The sequence below is a fragment of the Petromyzon marinus genome, chromosome 5 (genome assembly GCF_048934315.1).
Source record: "Petromyzon marinus isolate PM22_M1 ecotype Great Lakes invasive population chromosome 5, UKy_Petmar_22M1.pri1.0, whole genome shotgun sequence".
Classification (NCBI taxonomy): Eukaryota; Metazoa; Chordata; class Hyperoartia; order Petromyzontiformes; family Petromyzontidae; genus Petromyzon; species Petromyzon marinus.
The window spans coordinates 9796071-9816900 of NC_133671.1; the positions used below are offsets into that span (position 1 = coordinate 9796071).

The following is a 20830-nucleotide window of genomic DNA, read 5'->3' on the forward strand; positions in this document are numbered from 1 at the left end:
AGGTTGGAATCGAACCCTACGACCTCCTGTATGCCAGGCGAGGTAGTTAACATCTCACCACGGCGGCATCTCGCCATTAATGCGCGAGTGGTGCACGTGTGGTTTGCACAAAATTTAATGTTGCTTAATCCAGGAGAATCGGAGGTTTTACTTTCGCATTCAGGCTTAGGCGAAAACATTTGTGGGAGGATCGGGCGTGGCGCTCGCAGACTGCAGGATTCTGTTTTCTCGTCATCGAAAAGAGCCTCTGCACCATACAAGACCAGAATGTCGTTTTATCGCCACGTGCAAAATATAGTCGGGTCCCGCAATTTTCATATCAGGGCTCTGCGACACATTTAACCACTTGAGTCGTGACATAGCCAACACGGTGGTCGTGTAGCATATAGTCCTCGAATATTGCAACTCACTGCTCGACGTCGGGCAAAAACATTACCAAGCTGCGCTGCATGTACAAAATAATTTGGCACGTGTCGTGACGGGTACTGCAAGATCCGATCGTGTCCGTGCAGTGCTCGCTGAGCTGCATTGGCGGTTGCTGAATGAATACATTATAAGGTCGCACTCATTAAACAAAAAAAATCTCTTGCCACAGATGAACATTTGCTGATCTCCACAAGGAGCATTAACCATCACGCAAACTCCGGCCATCCTCACAGCGGCTTTTGGATGAGCCATCGAACATAGACGGTCACTGCATCGCGCGCTTTCAGATCTGCGGCTGTCTGGAATGCTCTTCCATTCGATATAAGGAAGCCATTGGTCATCCTCGCATTTGCTCTCTGATAACCATCAAACAAAGACGGTCACTGATTCGCGCACTTTAAGATGCGCTTCTGCGACTGTCTGGAACACTCTTCCTACCGACATTAGGAAGCCACTGGAGCTATGCACTTTTAAATATAGATTGAAAGTTAATTTCTTTAGAACTGCTTTTTATGTTTCATTTGTTGTGCTTCCCCCGCACCTCCGATTAGCGCGATTGGCTACATACGGTGCGAAAGAAGTTCAACATCCATGATTGAACACACCGGTAAACCGCAGACACAGGAGCATAACTTTAATCCAAGCAAGTCTTTTCTTTATTAAATGCCAGAATACCAGTCATTAATACACACCCGGTGGTCAGTACAACGTAAAATACTGTTATGAAGGTATATATTAATGAAAAATCAAATCAATCAGGCAATGCTCTATGTAAAAGCAATCAACATTAAACTGTTAAATATATTTAATATATCAATAGTACTGTACCACATGTAACTGAGTTGCTCTTTCAATATTCAGATTAAAATGGTGCCTTTAGAAAGAAAATGCATTGTTAGGAGGATTAAGAAATGTTTTAAAAGTGAACTAAAACCACCAGACTTTGTATTTGACAGTATTTGTTGTGTTCATATATAGTTCATGGACCAAAGTATGAAAAAATAAGAGGTCTTACCCTTTCTGGCAGTAAAACAGGTGTTAAAATGTTTAAACACCAAATATAAACCTTATGCAAGGAATCAAGTCTGCATTAACCACACGTACTTGTGATGAACATGCAAACACATTGATAATATATTCATTGTCTTTGAAACCGATTGGCCTACACAAGACACTCTTTATGGCCTAGTCTTACCAGTATCAGGCCAGTGAACGCCAATCATGCCTCTACAACCCGCTGTTGTCTTGGGTATACTGGACTCTTGAACAAATTAGTTGAGGACGAAATAATGTATTATTTGCTGTGGTTGCATAACATTTTTATGTAACTATCTTGAGATGACCTGAGGCCACAAAGCAGAGCACAAACTGGCCTTAGAGTCACAACGCAATACAGCATTGAGAATTGACTGGGGCACAGAGGAGAAAGAAATTCCCCTTTGCCGACCATGAAGTGAATGGCTCACAGGAACGCATCCTGGGTGTTAACCGGGGTATGCCTGAGTAACACCCTGATTTATGTGTCCTCCTTTCATGTCGTTTTGCAAATACGTTACTTTGGTAACACCACGACTTGATTTGCATCGCCTCAACTCACACTCATTTTTTTGAAAAAAACAATCATGAACATTATTTTCACCTTCTAAACTCAGAAGTTAAAATGTTCAGAATTTCAAAGGGTATCTTTAACAAGTGTCACTGTTACTTGTAATTAGAGCTCAGAATAGGGAATTCGCGTTCATCAGACTCATCAGCAGTCATGCCATGAAAAAATACCACGCAGTCATTTTTTATTGACACCATTAAGCATACCCTTTGGTACTTTCGGTACAGTCACGTAGGTAGAAATAAAATCAAATAAATCACGACGTTTCGATCGCAACACAAGCGACCGTCATCAGGCGGAACCGATACAGCAGGACAACTGCTGATTTAGGAGAAAGATCTGCCTACAACAACAGCTTATAAAGGGTTTTGGTGGACTCAACCCCAGGGGTAAGTGGGCCGAGCTAGAGAAGGCAGAAAGGGGGGAGGCAAGGAGGGAGAGGAGAGTTGGGCACAGGTAATTCTTAAGCATGTCCATTAGTGGGGTTGCTACAAAATAATTTTTTCACGAAACGATAAAATGTAAAATTGTTATGACATGGCTAGTCTTGCTTTTAACTTTCTAAGTTTTATTTAGCATAGACAAAGTGCTATATTTTATAAAAGCTTGGCGTTCCATGTGTCCATTTGTGCGTGTCTGTTTGTCTTGTCAACTAAGTTATAACGGCCTTTTATGAGGCCTGAATCAAAGGGTTTTCGAAAGAGGACCCCCCCCCCATCCAGATGTGGGGGTAAAAAGTTGATCCAACAGATTTCCAAAAAATTGTCGACCCCCTTTTGTTGGCATATATGCACTCACGAGTTTTATCATCGTAAAACAAGGTTTCCAATTGAGCTTTTAGCTTAAATTGTTGAGGTCGAGCTCCCCTTTTTATGCATTTGGTGGTTAATTTATTGCCGTTCTTTACTAAAGGGTAAGCCAGTTTTACTATTATAGTATGCAATAATGCGAGTTAATGATTTTGTCATATTTATACTATACTTGTATTTTTGAAAACCCTTTAATGGGCGACTCACGATACGATGTTACATACAAGCATACGCATTGTCTTGTAATGTACACGATGGCTCATTCAGGCATTCGTTCATTTAAATATTTTTAAGACAAAAACACCCCCCCCCCCTTTCTTATTGAGTTATAAAATTAGATCAAAGGTTGAGCTGTACACCCCCTCGGCAGTCTATTGGAGACGGACCCAGGAGCGAAGGGAGGTTGTCACATCCGTCCATAATGTATGCGAGTTTTTTGTTTTTACGATCCGTAGAGCGTTCCTTTACTGCCCACCCCCTCTGCCCTTTTACACCCTCTACCCCTGGTTTCCCCTTACGTGACTCGTGCCCACTATGCCTCGATCGTTATCGAGGACACAGGGCGGTCATCAATAAATGATTAAATAAAAGTTTTGCTAGCACTCTGCGTTTTATTCATTGGTTCTGCTGCGTGATCCTCCTCCTTGTCAACTGTGACACGAATCGCTCTTACGCCCAACACCGGCCACGTACGCCCAAGGACTGACGTCCTGCTAACAACACACAGGTACGCCAACGGACCTGTAACATGAACGTGCTGGCGTCACAATTGGCCGCCCGATACAGGTCTCCCTCTCTTCAAAAGCCTTCTCCAGTCGACACTTTGGCAAATTGAATCACGTGCCTGCCTATTCTGAGGGGTTTACGAAGGACGTAGTCGAACGTACCACGCATTTATCCTAAGCCAATCGTGACCCAGTAACATTCACAAGGTTTAACAACTGATTCTATTGTAGTGCGAGTATATGCACCATTTTATTAGTAACACAACCACACTGGTTACATTCACCCCCCCCTCCCTAAATGGTCCTTATTTCACGATACCCGAACTTGGCAATTTATAACCCAACCATTACTATTAACCAAACAAATTGAGGACACGGCCCTTTTGTCTCTCCTGGGACAGTCCAGCATCTGGGCACAAGTATCCGCCGAAGGAACATCCTTCATAAACAGCTTCTGAGCGACCTGCATCTGCAGGTTTAGAGAACACTCTGAGTGGCCAACTCACGTGTCACCCCCTTAGTTTAGCGTGGTACCGTTTAACCACACTACACTTGCCCCTTCTCCTTGCTCTGTGCTACACAGAAACTAGTCAAATGAGTCCTCTTTCATTTAATCAGATTCCTGCAATTTATTACTTCTAGCGCACCTGTACGCTGAACAGTGAATGCGCCATCACGCTCCATGGATGAATAGTATTCACCTTCGTGGGGCGCTGAGTCATGTTCATAATCAGTCTTGTCACAAGCTTCACAAACTTTCCCGCTCTAGCTTGATACGATGTCCCCATTTTCAATGTTGCCAAAAGTCGCTCTTGGTTGTCTCCTGTCAGACCAAATGAGCAGGACGGGCCAGGAATTTGTAAAGACGACGATCCAAGCGGCGCATCCAGAGACACACGAACAACGGAAACATCCAGATTCCCATCGCCATGTCCAGAAGTACGTCCCGGCACAAACCACGTTCATCATGCTCTGCAGTCGAGCCTTCCTTAGAAAGTCTGCGAGTAGAGGGTCACAGCATCTGGTGACCTCCGCAACACCCAGGGACCTGTTACGCTCTTTGGGATTCACACTCTTCGATGGTCCCAATCTGTCCCTCCCAACTCCGTGGACAGCTGACTACCTATGTCACCCATGCGGGATTCCCCATCCTGGGATATCACATCGCAAAATTACGTCGGGCCACTGTCCGCAGAGGGCTGTTCCACGATTTTAACATGAGCGGCAAGAAATTAACCCCAAGAATCAAGTTCCAGTGCAGTACTTGGGTAGTACGCCTCTGGGTCTCCGATGTCGTACATACGCGACTGAGGGTTCTTGCGGATTACTGTGTAAACCACCGGTTCCCACTTGTCTGCCAGTTTCTCCTTTCCTCGTTCCCCTTTATTGACCGGAGGTACGCGGTCACCCTCATTCAACGATGAGCCTCTTGCTCACCGGTCGAATCACTTAGCCTGATGCTGCTGCTCCCTCGAGGCCTACTTCTGAGCAATGTTGACAGCCATCTGAAGGTCCGATGACAATGGACCTCACATAGTTGCTGTATTTAAAGCTTTCGTGACTGCAGTGATTCATATTGTTGGTTCTTTCGGTAAAGTCACGTTAAGAAAAACAATAAAGTAATAAAAAATATATAAAACAATAAAATTCTCACGACGTTTCGACTGTTTGTGTTGCAGTCGAAACGTCGTGAGAATTTTATTGTTTTATATATATTTTATTATTTTATTGTTTCCCTTCAACGTGACTTTACCGAAAGGACCAAGAATATAGTTGCTGTAGTCAACCAAAATTGGGTCACCCAACACTTGTTGGAACAGGTGTTGGAACAGGTAAAATAACGAATTTGTTTGACATCAGTAACTACCTTTAAAAATGTACATTTGCGTGTAGTTTCCCCAATTTTATCCAGATTGTGCTATTGTGTCATGGTCGAAGTGCCCATCAGCTCTCTTTGTAAAGCAATGCAACATTTCGTGTTAGAGAAAGGCCCACAAAATCAGATATTTTACAGCCAGATGTGAAAGCAACTTCCAGTGACAAGACACCTGAATATCTATTTAATAATTTTCCCCTCGCGTTCAAAGTAGAACATTCCTCAGTGGCAGAGTGTGATTTAAGGATAACACAACAATTGCATTCTGAAGTAGTTGAAAGCGTAGGAAATTTGTGACAGCTTTTACTGCGCGAAGCTTTGTGCTCAAGTAGAACATTACTCTGCTTTAATAGAGGGGAGCGGTAACAGCTGCTGCAAACTCTGCGGCACACATCATAGTCGTGTTCATGTCAATGATTCCAAGGCCAGAACAGCCACGTTTGCATGATGACACGTAGCACATCACAACTTCACTCATGCCAACGCATTTGATCAATATCGTTTAAACATGGAGATGCTGAAACTGGCGCATTCCATATTTATTGTAACTTGAGCAAAAACAAAAAGTCGATGTTCCAAGGGGCATTGCCACCTGACAGTTGTCCACATGGTGGCGACGGTGAGTTGAAATCTATTGCACAAACTTGTCACCTTCTTTCCCCAAACAGACAGTCCTCGACTTTCGAACGTCCGACTTATGAACACACCTGTACTTACAAAACCAGCTTCCATGAAATATAAAACAAATTATATTGACCTAAAACGCGAACTCGCAATTGTAAACTGAACCGCGGAATTATTTTATTCAGAGGAGCAATCCTCCGCGAGATGTAACAAGTTAATCGAGCGCTGTGTGAAAATGTGTGTGAGGAGCGATCTGGACAAAATCCCATCGGTGAGCTCCTCCGGTAGGCAAGGCTGCGTTGGCTGGGTCATGTAGCCCGCATGCCCAGCCACCGCATGCCCAAACAGCTTTTGTTCGGCCGGATTGAGGGGGCTAAACGGGCGCGGTACGGGCTAGAGAAGAGATGGAGTGACGTGGTACAGGAGGACGTGGAGCTGAGTGAGCTTGCCGATGACTGGTACCAGCGGTGTCAAGATCGGCCTCTGTGGAGGAGGCTCGTGAAGGACGCTACTGGGCAATTGGAGGCAGTCGCCCTCCAACAACAACGGAGGGCGGAGGAGCGATGCTCACAACAACGAGCAGAGCGCCGGGTGGCTAAAGCACAGCGGGTTGGCACAGTAGGGGGCACAGGTGGTGCATCAGCCAGTCATCTCAGTCAGTCGACCCGTGGCACCTGGGTCTGCCCCGTGACCTCCTGCCAGCGGGCGTTCGACACTTCACGTGGCCTCAAGGTGCACGTGGCCTGGCACAAGCGTCGTGGTAACGTCACCGCCACTTAGTGGCGAATGGTGGTTGTTGTTTGTTGTTATTGGGGAGCGGTAGTGTAGTGGTTAGCGCGCTACGCTATTAAAGCAGAGACCCAAATTCTATTCGTGTTCACGGCCAACACCAGTACCTGGTGTGGTGTGTTAACATCTCCACTGGGGAGACAAAGGCGGCCTGGCGTGGTGTTGGCCACTCACCCCCTCGTGTGCCATATCGGCCTTCATAGGCATTGGGGGCCGTTCATAAAAGACGTCACGCACTTAGGGGGGGGGGTCAGACATTTGTGACAATGTGTGACGGGGGGGGGGGGGGGTTTGAGCAATGACGTCAAATCAAAATGCGCAACTTTAAATAAATATAGACAACACGTTCTACTTAATTAAATAGACTTTTTTTATATATAAATGTTTTCTCCTCCAACATCAGAGTGCAGCGTCACATTAAATACGCACTACAATGACATTAGTTTAAAGCGATTTGAAGCATGTTTTGTTTTGGGGGGGGGGGAGGGGGCAGAGCTTTGTGACGTCATATTTGAGGAGGGGTCTGACTTTTTGTGACGCCGTGTGACGATGGGGGGGGGGGGGTAAAAATCGTCAAAAATCGCGTGACGTCATTTATGGACGGCCCCCTGCTTGCTAACAGCGCCTGCCCCAAGAGTCTGTTGGAGCCATTCGGGCGGTGGTTCTTAAGCTGGGTTCGATCGAACCCCAGTGGTTCGTTGAAGTCACTCTGCGGGGTTCGGCAGGGGTCAAGACACACACAAAGTGTAGCAGCCCGGTTCGCACTCGCAATGTCGGGCCCGTTTTTGTCGGCCGTCAAAAAATTGGCAACACACAATTTTTCTTCGCCGTGTTAGATTACAAATATTTAGTTGCACGGTAAAAATGTGTCACGCAAAATCAATTCTGCCCACTTGTATTATTCGTGACGTCACGCTCCGCTTGGCCATCATTGGCTGCAGCTGATCACGCCACGTTGCGTGATCAGGAACTTGGTGCGCTCAGTAGTCGACTTGTGGCTGTTGTGATTGTACGTCATTTGTGATTTTCTTTTAATCTTTCAATCCATTCATACTATGTCGAGCAAAAAAATAAAGTGGTTGGACGGATACGTACAATATGGATTCACGTGTTTAAAGGAACGTGATGGGAGTCAGCGTCCTCAATGCATGATTTGCAATGCCAAGTTGAGCAATTCTAGTCTAGCACCGGCAAAACTGAAGGAACACTTCCTAAAGCTGCATGGAGATGGGAAATACAAGAACACAACGCTCGCTGAATTCAAGGTGAAGAGAGCCAGATTCGATGAAAAGGCTACTCTGCCTGTTCTCGGCTTTGTACCCATCGACAAACCGATCCTCACAGCATCGTACGAAGTTGCGTACCTGATCGCAAAGCAGGGCAAACCACACACCATTGGTGAAAAACTCGTAAAACCAGCTGCGTTGAAGATGGCGAATATCATGCTGGGAAAAGCTGCTGAAGATAAGTTATCTCAAATTCCTCTTTCAAATGACACTATCAGCAGCAGGAGAATAGACGACATGAGCGATGACATCTTGTTTCAAGTAGTTGCAGATCTGATTTCAAGCCCAGCAAAGTTCAGCCTCCAACTCGACGAGACCACCACGTTTCCAATCTAAGCCAGCTTGTTGTATTCGTGCGCTATATGAAAGACGACGTGATAAAGGAATATATATTTATTTATTTTGTAAGCCTCTTACAACAACAACCAAGGCAGTCGATGTGAAGAAACTCGTGGATGACTTCTTCAGCGACAACAATCTTTCATGGAATATGGTTTCTGCAGTTTGTTCGGACGGAGCTCCAGCCATGCTGGGACGACACTCTCGTTTTGGAGCGCTGGTGAAAACCGATGCACCATACATCATTGTTACGCACTGTATTCTGCACAGGCATGCGTTGGCAACAAAAACCTTGCCTCCAAAACTGGCAGAAGTATTAAAAATTGTAGTTGAATGTGTGAACTACGTGCGAAATCCTGCTATGAAGCACCACATATTCAAAGAGCTGTGTAAGGAAATGGGCTCTGAATTCGAGGTACTTTTGTACCATTCTAACGTACGGTGGTTATCCCGGAGAAAGGTGCTGAATCGTGTTTTTGCCATGCGTGTGGAATTAGCCCTGTTTTTGCGAGAGTACCAACACTGTCACGCAGATTGCTTCGAAAATTCTGAGTTCATTCTCATTTTGGCGTACATGGCCGATATTTTCAATGCTCTCAATCATCTCAATCGACAGATGCAGGGCGGTGGAGTCAACATCATCGAAGTGGAAAAAAAACCTGAAGGCGTTTAAAAAAAAGCTACCTTCATGGAAACGACGAACAGAGAATGATAATTTCACAAACTTTCCCCTGCTGGACGACTGTGTAAGTAAGGTCGAAAACGTGTCTGGAATTGGAGACATTTCTGTACCTGGGGAGCTGAAGCAAGCAATTGCCATGCACTTAGATGAGCTCGCAAAGTCTCTCGACGGATACTTCCAGCATGGGTGAGACAGCAGTTCACGTTTAGTGTTGCGACAGCAGATGTCAACGATGAATACCTCGAGGAAATCATTGAACTGCAGCAAAGCCAGCTTCAACAGCAACTCTTCAGAACAACAACGCTCTCAACGTTTTGGTGTCACCAAATCGTACCATACCCTCTTATTGCTAAGAAAGCCCTGGAGATACACCGTTTGTTACAACGTATCTTTGCGAGCAATCTTTTTCGAGGATGGTAGACATAACAACTAAGAAAAGGAACAGACTTTTTTGCGAAAATGATGAGAGTGGCACTTGCCAAGGTGAAGCCGCGCATTTCTGAACTTGTATCTGAAAGGCAACAGCAAAAGTCACATTTATTTGCAGTAAATATTCATTGAACTATGTTTTTGTGTGAAATTCATGTTTTGTTGGTTTTGTTCTTTGAACACAGTGATTTTGTGTGCAACTGATGCATGGTTCATTTTGTGCACTAATACAATATATACCTATGTTTTGAAGAAATAATATTTTATTTTTCCAATTACGAAGGTTTCGGTGAATGCACTGATGAAGCTTGCAGAGTTCACAGTACCTCCAATAAGGTTAAGAACCACTGCATTAGGGGGATCGTCTTTGCCTTTGTGTGTGTCTGTGCGCGTTGCCCGTGTGTGTGTGTGCAATTCTGGTGACTCATTTCCCACCACTTCCGACGAAAAGCTAGCATCAGGACTCAAAGCAAGTGAAAATACAAGTTGTTTTTCTATTTGTTACTTTATTTTATGTTTTACTAGCTGTACTACCCGGCTTCGCCTGGGACTTGGATCCACTACGCCCGACCGCCTTTGTCTCCTCAGTGGCGATGTTCACACACCACAGCAGTTACTCGTTTGAGGCTGAGTCGACCTAGGGGAGGCCCAGAAGCGGTTGAAATAATTGTCACCGGTGGTGGCCGTGAGCGGGAATCGAACTCGGGTCGCCGGGTTCGTAGAGCGGCGCGCTTACCACTACACTACAATGCGTTACGCTTCCACACACACACAGACAGACACACACAGAGACAGACACACACAGACATATACACAGCACGCTAACCACTACACTACAATGCGTTACGCTTCCACATGCGCGGGTCACGTGACAGATTTGACGTCACAGCTCACTTGTCGTGCAAAAAATAAATGCATTATTGAGCTCCCCCCCCCCTCCCCAAAAATAACCAAAAGTGTATTTTTATAATTTTTGCACGGTGTACAGTCTGGAAAGTACCCACATGGCAAATTTCCAGTTTGTTGCATGTCGGGAAGTACGCTAAACATTTTGAACAGAGACACATTCACAACTTTGCCTTTTATATATATGGAGATTAACTATACAGAATTTGTTACAGTGTTTAATGCAACTGTACAAAATTTCCTCTTAATAAGTTTAACAATGCTTCCTTTTTGTTGAACCGTATCACATTACATAACACTGACTGTATGGGCATTTAAATACAGTAAATTATTGTGTTCCGACTTACGAACCATTTGACTTACGAACGGGTCTCAGGAAGTAATTAGTTTCGGAACCCGACTGCCCAAAATTAACTTTAAGGCATTAGAGCTTGTTGCTTTTATCTCGCATGAAACTTTTGTTGGAACGTTAATTCTAAATTCAACAAATTTAATTATACAATATCCACTCCAGCGCTGTCCTACCAGACAGTCTCGTCCCTTCACCTGATGAAGGCCGCTTGTGTTGTGGCCGAAACGTCGTGAGAATATTATTGTGTTATTTTATTTTATCAATTTATTATTTTATTCTCATTCTACGTGACTTTACCGAAAGAACCAAAGAAGATGAATCATTGCAGTCACGAAAGCTTTAAATCGAAAAATGCAGTAATAACTTTTAGAAATGCTTATATACGTGTGTAGTGACATGAAATACTGTCACTGTATTGTTAGCCCAGCCAGCCACTATTTTAGAAGTGCTGCTGAGCGCCGGGATCTGGAGGGACACGTGACAGGGAGCTCCTTACTTGATACAGCAAGGGGCGTGACCGAGGGCGGGGCGTGGCCGAGGGCGGGGCGTGGCCACGGCCAGGGAAATAAAGGTGGAGCCCCAACAGGGACCGGTGCTCGTTTGTGGGGATCGTTTTGGAATTCTTGGCTCTTCGGTTGGACCTCAGCTGGGAATCGTGGGTCAGACAGCGTGCGTGCTGACTGGCCCGTTCGCTATGGTTAACTCGCATGCACGTAGCGACAGTATAGCTACACCTAGCTACAGAACCCAAGTGTTTATCGGAGGTTGTGTATTAAGCGTGTTGCCTCCCAGTTAAGTGTGTGCGCCTAAGTGTATCACACAATACATATGTAAATATTGACATTTTGTCATAACCTACAACTATATTTTATACGGTATCTTAGCCACTGTACATTTTAATCTTTTACTAAATTTCTTTCTCATGAATACACAACTTGTACGCCATGTACAATGGAGTCAAGATGTATATATAAAATGTATACGCTGAAGAATGAAAATCTACATCCCAATGTGCCTAAATAACGTTTTTAATTCGTGTGTGCTACCTGCAATGACGTGAAGATGAGAAAAACATGGACCACGATAAACAAAATAATGGATGAATAATGCGCAATTCCAAGAATTGAAATTACATCTGGATCTAAAAAGCATGCATGCTAGAGAAAAATTAACCGAGATGTTTTGTTGAATGCATGCTGGGAATTATGCCGAGGGACAAAAAAGAAAGACATTGATTCGACGACGTATTCAAGTTAAAGACATCATTTTTATTGATACAAATGGGCTTGGGCAGAATATATAAATGGTAAAAAATATTGCTGGTGGTCAAGGATGACGATGGAGTGGCAGCCAAGCGGGAGAACACAACTGAGGACGTTGGCAGTGGAGATGGGAGTGATAAATTTGGCTCATTTTGAAATTCTAGGTAGGTTAACCAATACACCTCTCCTACCCCTAATAATTAGGGCCAAGTGCAGGCCCGATCGTGTACACAAATAACTAGGCCCGAGTGCAGGCCTGACCCTAAGGCTTGACCTTAGGGTCCACCAACTAGGTCAGACTCAAGCCCTGCTCTATGCGAGATTAACACGACCCCGATGGCCATCCACACAGTTTTTGAACAACGTTATGAACATATACATTAGAAGTGAGTGAGAATGTGTATAAAACCTGTTATGACGTTAAGCGATCGCACTGGGTCATGACACGGTCCGCAGACACAGCCCACGTCCTTCTCTGCTCCCTAAGCAAAGGACCATGCCCAATTTTGTAGATTTTATATACTGCGTTACATTAAATTACGCAGTAAAAAATGCATATAAAACTTTAGCTCTTAGATTTACGATATAAAATGTATAATGTGTGAGTTGCTTTCCTGTGATCAACGATGGTTATAGATTAAAATTCAAATACCCAGCTCCGTGTGCACACTTCCTCACCTCTCGGCGCACCACGTGACGCTGGGCTGCGAGTCACGTGCCCCACTTTATGTGTCCAGAGGAAGGGGCGTGGCCTAAAGTCTCCCACATCTGCCCTAAGTCAATTGTGACCCAGCACTCTACAGGCTACTCGTGTGTACTTATGTGTCCTAATTTGTCCTGATATCAACAAAACGTCTTATTGCATGTGTAGTGACTGTGAATGTCACTGTGTGGTGCCGGGCTTGCGAGGCTACGGTGGATAATACGTTGTCATTACGCGCAGCCCGGTTACAGGGCGTAGTACCAGCCCTAGCGGGGCTTGGGTGAGCGCTGGTTAGGGCAGAGGCACCACGTACAGTGTGCGGTGCGGGCTCCCGGTGAGGGAGCGAGAGAGAGTATCATCCAGCCAGGGTTATGTTGGGGCATGATACGCTGGTTGACCTGCTGACACGTGACCAGATGATATTGTAGGGGGGCCACAGGTGGACGGGGGCCGCTGGGTGGTCACGTGGTATAGAAGAGCTCTCGGGAGCCTTCAGGAAGGAACTCGAGAGATCTAGACGGTGGGCGGGGCGAGGGGCGGAGCCAGCCCCAGCCCAGGCCGATATAACGGGGGCCCCCGTGAGGGGCTCGAGGTTCTTGACTGTTGGTGAGTGAAGATCCACGTCGGGTTGAAGAAGCCTCTAGCCACGCGGTCCGGGACCCAGCTCGTGGTCCGGACCGGGATAGCGGGACCGTGTCTAGTTCTGCCGTAGCGTGGTTAGATGCGTGTTCAACACCTGAGTGTAGGTTACATTATGTTGTGTTGAGTTGATGTAATAAAACGTGTTGCTTCGAAGACAAGATCTGCAACTCAGTTGGACTCACTAGACATGGATCGCAATCCACGTATTGGCTACAAATGATGGCGGGTTTCTCAACACCGCCAAGGTGAACCTTCATCTTCACTTACCTGTTACCATTCCACCCTTAGAACCCATCTCTTCTCTCTAGTCCATCTTGTTACTGCTACTCCCTGCCCTCTCCCCCCCCCCCCCCAGCTAACACAAGGCCTACCCCAACCCCTCCTTAACCACTCCCACCTGTATTTATGTCCCCATAACTACACCACCACTTTGAATAACTCCACTCTTTTATGTAAACCACTATCAGCTTATGTAAATTTTTTTGTTTGTTTTAAGTTGCCTTGGAATAATGCACCATATAATTCGATATGAGATGAGACAAGAAATCCTGGCTCGTGATGCTTCGTTAAAATTAGCGGTGACTGGCAGAGGGAAAGGGCCCCTGAATTCGAGTGCTGTCAGTTTGGCAACTGACTGTTAGGATTGAACTAAGTATAGAGAGTCATATTCTTGGTTCTTTCGGTAAAGTCACGTAGAAGGGAAGCAATAAAATAATAAAAATATAAAACAATAAAATTATTTTCGACTGCAACACAAGCAATCATCATCATCAGGTGATGATTGCTTGTGTTGCAGTCGAAACGTTGTGAGAATTTTATTGTTTTATATTTTTATTATTTTATTGTTTCCCTTCTACGTGACTTTACCGAAATAACCAAGAATATGAATCCCTGCAGTCACGAAAGCTTCAAATCAAGATGTAAGTATGGAGAGGTTGTGTATTTGAGAGCTCCATGGATCAGCTATTTGAATTATACAAGTTCGTCTTTAACATTTAAGTATGTCACGTTACTTGTTGAACACTTAAAGTGTATCTTTTTATAGTAGTTCATAACTTGACAATAGATCATTTTATTGCTTCATTAAATTGTTCTGCCCATTTCGGCCTTTCTTGAAATTTCGTGTCCTATTCTTGCATTTTCGGTTAGTCTTTGTTAGACCAACATTACACGTTAACCATGAGTGAGTAGATTTGCACATGCCAATCAGTGCATTCAATACACAATTTAACGGGAAACAATGACTGATTCCTGATTGTGAGAACCAGCAATTGATTCTGAACACGGTCACCGGCTTATCGGCTACATTTTTTAAATATTAATTTTATTTTTGACCACATAAGGCCCCTGAGCGATATCGCTAATTTTCATAAACGACCTATGATTTAGCAACCATAATTCTGAACAGTGTCTCACTTGCTTGAGTTTACCATTCAAACGGAGACAACTTGTGATGTAGCTGGGTAACGTTCCCCAACTCCAGCTAACCCTGGTCGCATCTGGTCATCAATTCAACTAGAGACAAGGAAGTGAAAGTTACATTTAATTCAAAAGCAGTCTCGCATCACATTCAAAACTCACTTTTTCTTTTATATATATAAAAAAAACATCAACAACATTGTTTTGACTTTCCAAACTCAGAATTAAAAATGTTCATGATTTCAAAGAGCATAGCATCGTTAAGGTTACTTGATTGTTACTAGAACTCAGCATAGAGAGGTAGCGTCAATCAGACTTGTCAGCAGTCATGACATCAAAACAATACCATACAGTAGAGATGTATTGACATCATCAACCACTCAAATAATTTTCAGCATGTTCATTACTGGGTTGACTGCGATATAATTTTTCATGATACTATAAAATGTAAATTTTGGCGAGACGGATATGATTGCTTTTAACCTTGATTTTGAACCTTCATTTCTATTCGAAGCTTCACTTCTTTACTTTACTTCGAATAGAAATGAAGGTTACTTTAATGTGCTTTAACCGCAGTTCACTCAAGTTAAGCCTGAACCTTCACGATTAATGTTTACAACCCACATTGCTGTCAGTTACACAAGAAAGACGTCGTAAATGTAACGACTATTCAACTTAAAGTTATATTCTTGGTTCTTTCGGTAAAGTCACGTAGAAGGGAAACAATAAAATAATACAAATATAAAACAATAAAATTCTCACGACGTTTCGACTGCAACACAAGCAATCATCAGGTGTGAAAACCACAGCAAGAAAATCTATTATGTTATTGTTTCCCTTCTACGTGACTTTACCGAAAGAACCAAGAATATGAATCCCTGCAGTCACAAAAGCTTTAAATCAAAATTCAACTTAAAGTTGTGATACAGAAAATATGCACAATGGGTAACTGTAATAATATATATTTAAAAAACTTTAATTACTGTATTTATTTCACGAATGTTCGTCAGAAAATAACATATAAAAAGTGTAAAAGATCACAAATATTCAGATATTCTGCAAAACTGATAGTACAATTATCATGGTATTTACATTGTACGCTGCATGGCAGTCGGTATCGTACAGTGTGAGGAAACATAACATGAAGGAGACTATTGTCTGCATATCTGTTTTTTTTAATATATATTCTCCACAACACGGCTAATGATTATTATTTAGTATCATATCATGGTAATCTTATTAGTGGCGAAACCCTTCAAAATATGGTGTTCTAGCTCATATCCTACACGCATTGGTTTGTGTACGTTGGTGCTCTACATGTGTGTGTAGGTAAAAATAATAATGATAAAAAATGTATGAATCACCCTTATACAATCGTTCTCAGGGCACAATGCATGCGAAGGCGGAAATAGTTAACATCAACCAAGGAAAAAATAAGTGAGAAAGACGTTTGAAAATAACTAAAGAGAGGAAGCCATTTTAAACATATGTTCTTAGTGGGAATTTTAAACATTTTAGTGTCTCGGAAGTCCTAACTTCGAATGGCAAGGAGTTATAGAGTTTGGTTGCTGCAATTGCAAAAAAGGCACCGTCATCACCAAGTGTGAAGCCGAGACTGTGAGGCAGTGAGCAATGCACAATTTGATGATCTTAATGATCTTGATGGAATATATGGCTGAAGGAGGTCATGGATGTAGAGAGCAGCAAGTCCATTTAATGCCTTGAATACCAGCAACAGAATCTTAAATTCAATACGGGTACAGACAGGGAGCCAGTGAAGGGACAGGAGCACATGTGTGATGTGATCCTTAAAGGGTTTACCAGGTAGCACCCTGGCAACCGCATTTTGAACATACTGCGCAGCCTGTTTAGGAGCTTCTTCGAGGTTCCAAAAAGCAGGGCATTACAGTAGTCAATGCGAGAGAAAACAAATGCGTTGATTAGTCCTTCAGTGTCTGCAGTGTTAAGGATATGATAGAGCCAGGATATGTTTTTCAGGTGGAAAAAGAGGTTCTCACGGGTCTGTTGACATGAGACTAAACGGAAAAAGTTTGATCTGGGACACCAAAATTGCTGACCTCATGTGTTTAATAAACGTTCCAACCATCAAAAACCAAGTTAAGAGGGATTGATTTGGGCACCTGATGGGGTGTACGCATTAAAATAAACTGTGTTTTATTAGAAATGTTTAGGAAGTTTTGAGACATCCAGGTTTTGACATGATAAGTTGACTATGCTAATAAGGAAAATGTAGATATACCATCCAATCCAAACTGTAGGTAGATCTAAGTGTCATCTGCGTAACAGTGATAGCTGAGCCCAAGGTGTCATAAGAAAGCTCCAACTGGGGCCAAATAGACATCTAATTGAATGGGGCATCATACTGACGTATCTCTGATGAACACCGTGAGGAACTAAGTTAGTTGTGTATTTATAGGTGCCAATCGTGACAAATTGCCTGCCGTCTCGGAGATAGGAGTTCAGCCATTTCAACGTGGTGCCCGAGATCCCCATCAAGACTTCCCATCGGTAGCGTAAGATATAGTGATCAATTGAGTACGCGTGTATCGTATGTGTCCATTTATCTATGCAAGTATCCTTTATATCTAGGTTATAGACAATCGAGGGAACAATTGTTTAGCAAGAAAGACGCACATTTATGGACCGACCACATTCAGTTTTGCAAAACATCTCCAATATGTTTTCGGATTGTCCAGAATGATATCTGACGTTCTGCTCAACATGCTGAGAGCTTTTCAGGAACTTAATCATTTATTATTTAGTTATGTAGAATGTGGAGTGAAAAGATCCGATATTGTGCTGTACAACATGTAGTATAACCCAAACATGTCAGAGAGCTATACAGCTACGGAGTCAGTTGTGTGATATTTTTCTTTAATGCTGCTTTGTGATTTCCCCGTGCAGGCAGACTCACGCGTCTTCGGCGCTTTGCTGTTCCACACGTGCTGTTTTTGTTCTGCTGCAGTTGATCCCAGTAAAGACGCAACTCGGGTGGGGAAACGCGATGGGACGTCACAATTTGCTTGTATTTACACACGGAGAAAGGTACTTTGAGCGTACTGAAAGAGACACCTCGGGGTGGAACGACCGGCTTGACATTTAGCTTCTCCAAGCAGAGTCCCACATAAACGTCCTCAAAGTTAATTCTTGGAACGACACGAGACGTCCTGTACATTTGCGATGCCAACCACCCCGAGAAGACGTACCCTGCGCCAGCGCAGTACGGAGCGTATTTCTTTCCTGGGAACTCTTCGGGGGATATGTACCACTTGCTCTTCTTGTTCCGATTCGGAGAGATGCTCCACTTCACGTGTCCCGTGAAATAATCAGGACGAGGTGGCAGCTCAGGCTTGAGAACGACCTTCACCAGGACCTCGAGATTCACGAACATGTCACTGTCCGTCTTCATGACGTACGCGGCATGCGGGCAGTGAGCGTACACCCAGTGCAGGCCCATCATGGTCTTGAGCGTCAGGTTGTCGTAAGCGTCCACAAAGTTCTGCTGGAGCAGGTCTCTGTGCTGATGGCTCTCTTCTTTGAGCTGCTGCTGTAAGTCGAGTGGGTCGGCCTTGGTCAAGGCAGGTATGGACCCCAGCAGGAAAAGTATCTTAATCACAATGCCTGGCAATAGCGTCTCATTGGCCCAGGTTTCTCGGATCACCTGACGTTTTTCCAGTTCTCTGGGCACTGAAGTGATGAGCACCACAAGGAAGGGATCTTTAATCCGGCATTTCTCAGGCTCATTCAGGATGTACTCATACTCTGGGTCACTGTCCAGATTTTTACCTTTGTCATGAATGTTTTTAAGGGACATTTCAAGAGTCCTACTCGCCATGGTTGAGTCCGAATTGTCCCTTGTGCTTAAAGCACGACGTCTATCAAACAAACGACTTAAACTTTCGACTTGAGGCTGCACAAGCCACTCTGACAAAGTCACATAGACAATCACGATCAGACAGAATGCAGACAGTAGGTAGACCGGACACCCACAGCCCCATGGCCAGACCCTTCCAATGCTCTTCCTCAGCATGACAGTCAAACTTCACGGTGTGCTTCTCAATAAACAAAATATCACAATGCAGATTCAATGAATACGATCACAACCAGTGCTATTGAATGGTGAAACGCTCGTAATACAAAGTTGCCAATGGAGCTTTTCGTTGAAATTGTTGAGGGCGAGCTCTCATATATATGCATCTGGTTGTTCATTTATTGCTGTCAACTGAGGGCAAAACAGTATTAGTCTTATAGTCTGCAATACTGCGAGTTAATGATTGATTTTCTAAAATTAAACACGATACTTGTGCTTTTAAGACCATGTTAAGAGCAATAGTACCATGTCACGTACAAGCATTAGTATTGTCCTGTAAAGTACAAATGACGCAGCCTTTATTTAAAGATAAAAATACCCAAATATTCTTATTTAAGCTACAAAAAGAGCATCAGCTACTTTATATCAAGCAGATAAATAAACATGCTCTCTCACACGTAAGATCTGTCATATAATGGAATTTAGTGAAATTCTATACCTTAACATGGAGGAAATTGGGTTAGGCAAAGGAGAGCTGAGTATTTCTAAATACTTAGGATCCAACATTATTATAGTAGTATACAGGGGTGTATCGATAAACGAGTGAGATACATTCCGCGAAAATTGCTTATATAGCGAATATTCGTTAAAGGATAATCGTTTTCCCATTGACTCCCATGTTAAAAGGTGAGATATGTTTCACCCACAATATATTCCACTCTTGTACAACTTTTTTTAACATGAGACATACAAATTACTTAATAATTAAAACATAAATTGCACACACAAACGCACGGGGGCATTTACGCGCATTCGTGCGTGCACACCAACAATCCCTCGTAAAGCCTTAGCAGACTGTTGGGGTAAGTGTTGTTAACAAGCAGCACCTATAAAGACCGACACGGCACACGATGGGGTGGGTGGCCAGCGCCATGCTCGAAAATATCTCCAATAATTCTCCAGTGGAGATGTTTTCACACCATACTAGGTACTCTTTGAGGCTGAGTCGACCTCGGGGAGGCCCAAGACCCATTCAGATAATAGTCACTGGTGTTGATCATGAGCGGGAATCAAACTCGGGTGGCCGGGTTGGTAGCACCGTGTGCCAACCGGAGGTACACGCACAAAACAACAACCTCCATTGGCTACGAAGTGGCGATGATGTCAGCACATCGCTTGTGCGAGGCTATGTGCACTTTGAGGCCACGTAAAGTGTCGAAAGTGTGCTGGCAGGAGTGCATGGGACAGATCCAGGTGCCATGGGTTAACTGACTGAGATGACTGGTAGATACACCACCTTGTGCCCCCCTATTGGTGCTCTGCTCGTTGTTGTCATGAGCATTGCTCCTCTGCGGTTCGTTGTTGTTGGAGGGCAACTGCCTCCAACTGCTCAGTAGCGTTCTTCATTAGCCTCCTTCACAGATGTCGGTCTTGACACCGCTGGTACCAGTCATTGGCAAGTCTACTCAGCTCCATATCCTCTTGTACCACGTCATTCCATCTCTTTTCTAGCCTTGCCACACATGTTTAGCCTCCTCTATCCAACCGTAAAAAAAAAATATTTCGGCATGCGGTGGCTAGGCATGTGGGCTACATGATCAAGGCAACGTAGCATTTCCTGCTGGAGGAGCTCACCGATGGGACTATATCCAGATCTTTCAAAGATTTGTGAGCTTCTCACAAAATCCAGCCTGGTTAAAACTAGGATGAATCATAGGCAGGCCAGCCTGAATGTTTCTAACCAGCAAATATGTTCCATTAGGCGGGTCCACATTTCGCAAGCATAGAGAAGGGAAGGCATGACTATGGCCGAGAATACCCGAAGCTTCGTGTGGAACGACAAACCAGGTAGCGTTACACAGCCAATGAAAAGATGTCGCTCGATTCGGAGTGAGACCTCTGTT

General features: G+C 44.0%; 1 protein-coding gene across 1 annotated transcript; it reads right to left on the reverse strand.

Moving 5' to 3' along the window:
• Window positions 1–1888: 1888 nt before the first annotated feature.
• Window positions 1889–18731, reverse strand: LOC116939287 (beta-1,3-galactosyltransferase 2-like). The gene is made up of 2 exons (XM_032947495.2): window positions 17811–18731; window positions 1889–1903 (listed from the first exon to the last, which is right to left on the reverse strand). Exons 1-2 carry the CDS (start codon window positions 18729–18731, stop codon window positions 1889–1891), a joined length of 936 nt encoding a protein of 311 aa, XP_032803386.2.
• Between the last annotated feature and the right edge of the window lie 2099 nt (window positions 18732–20830).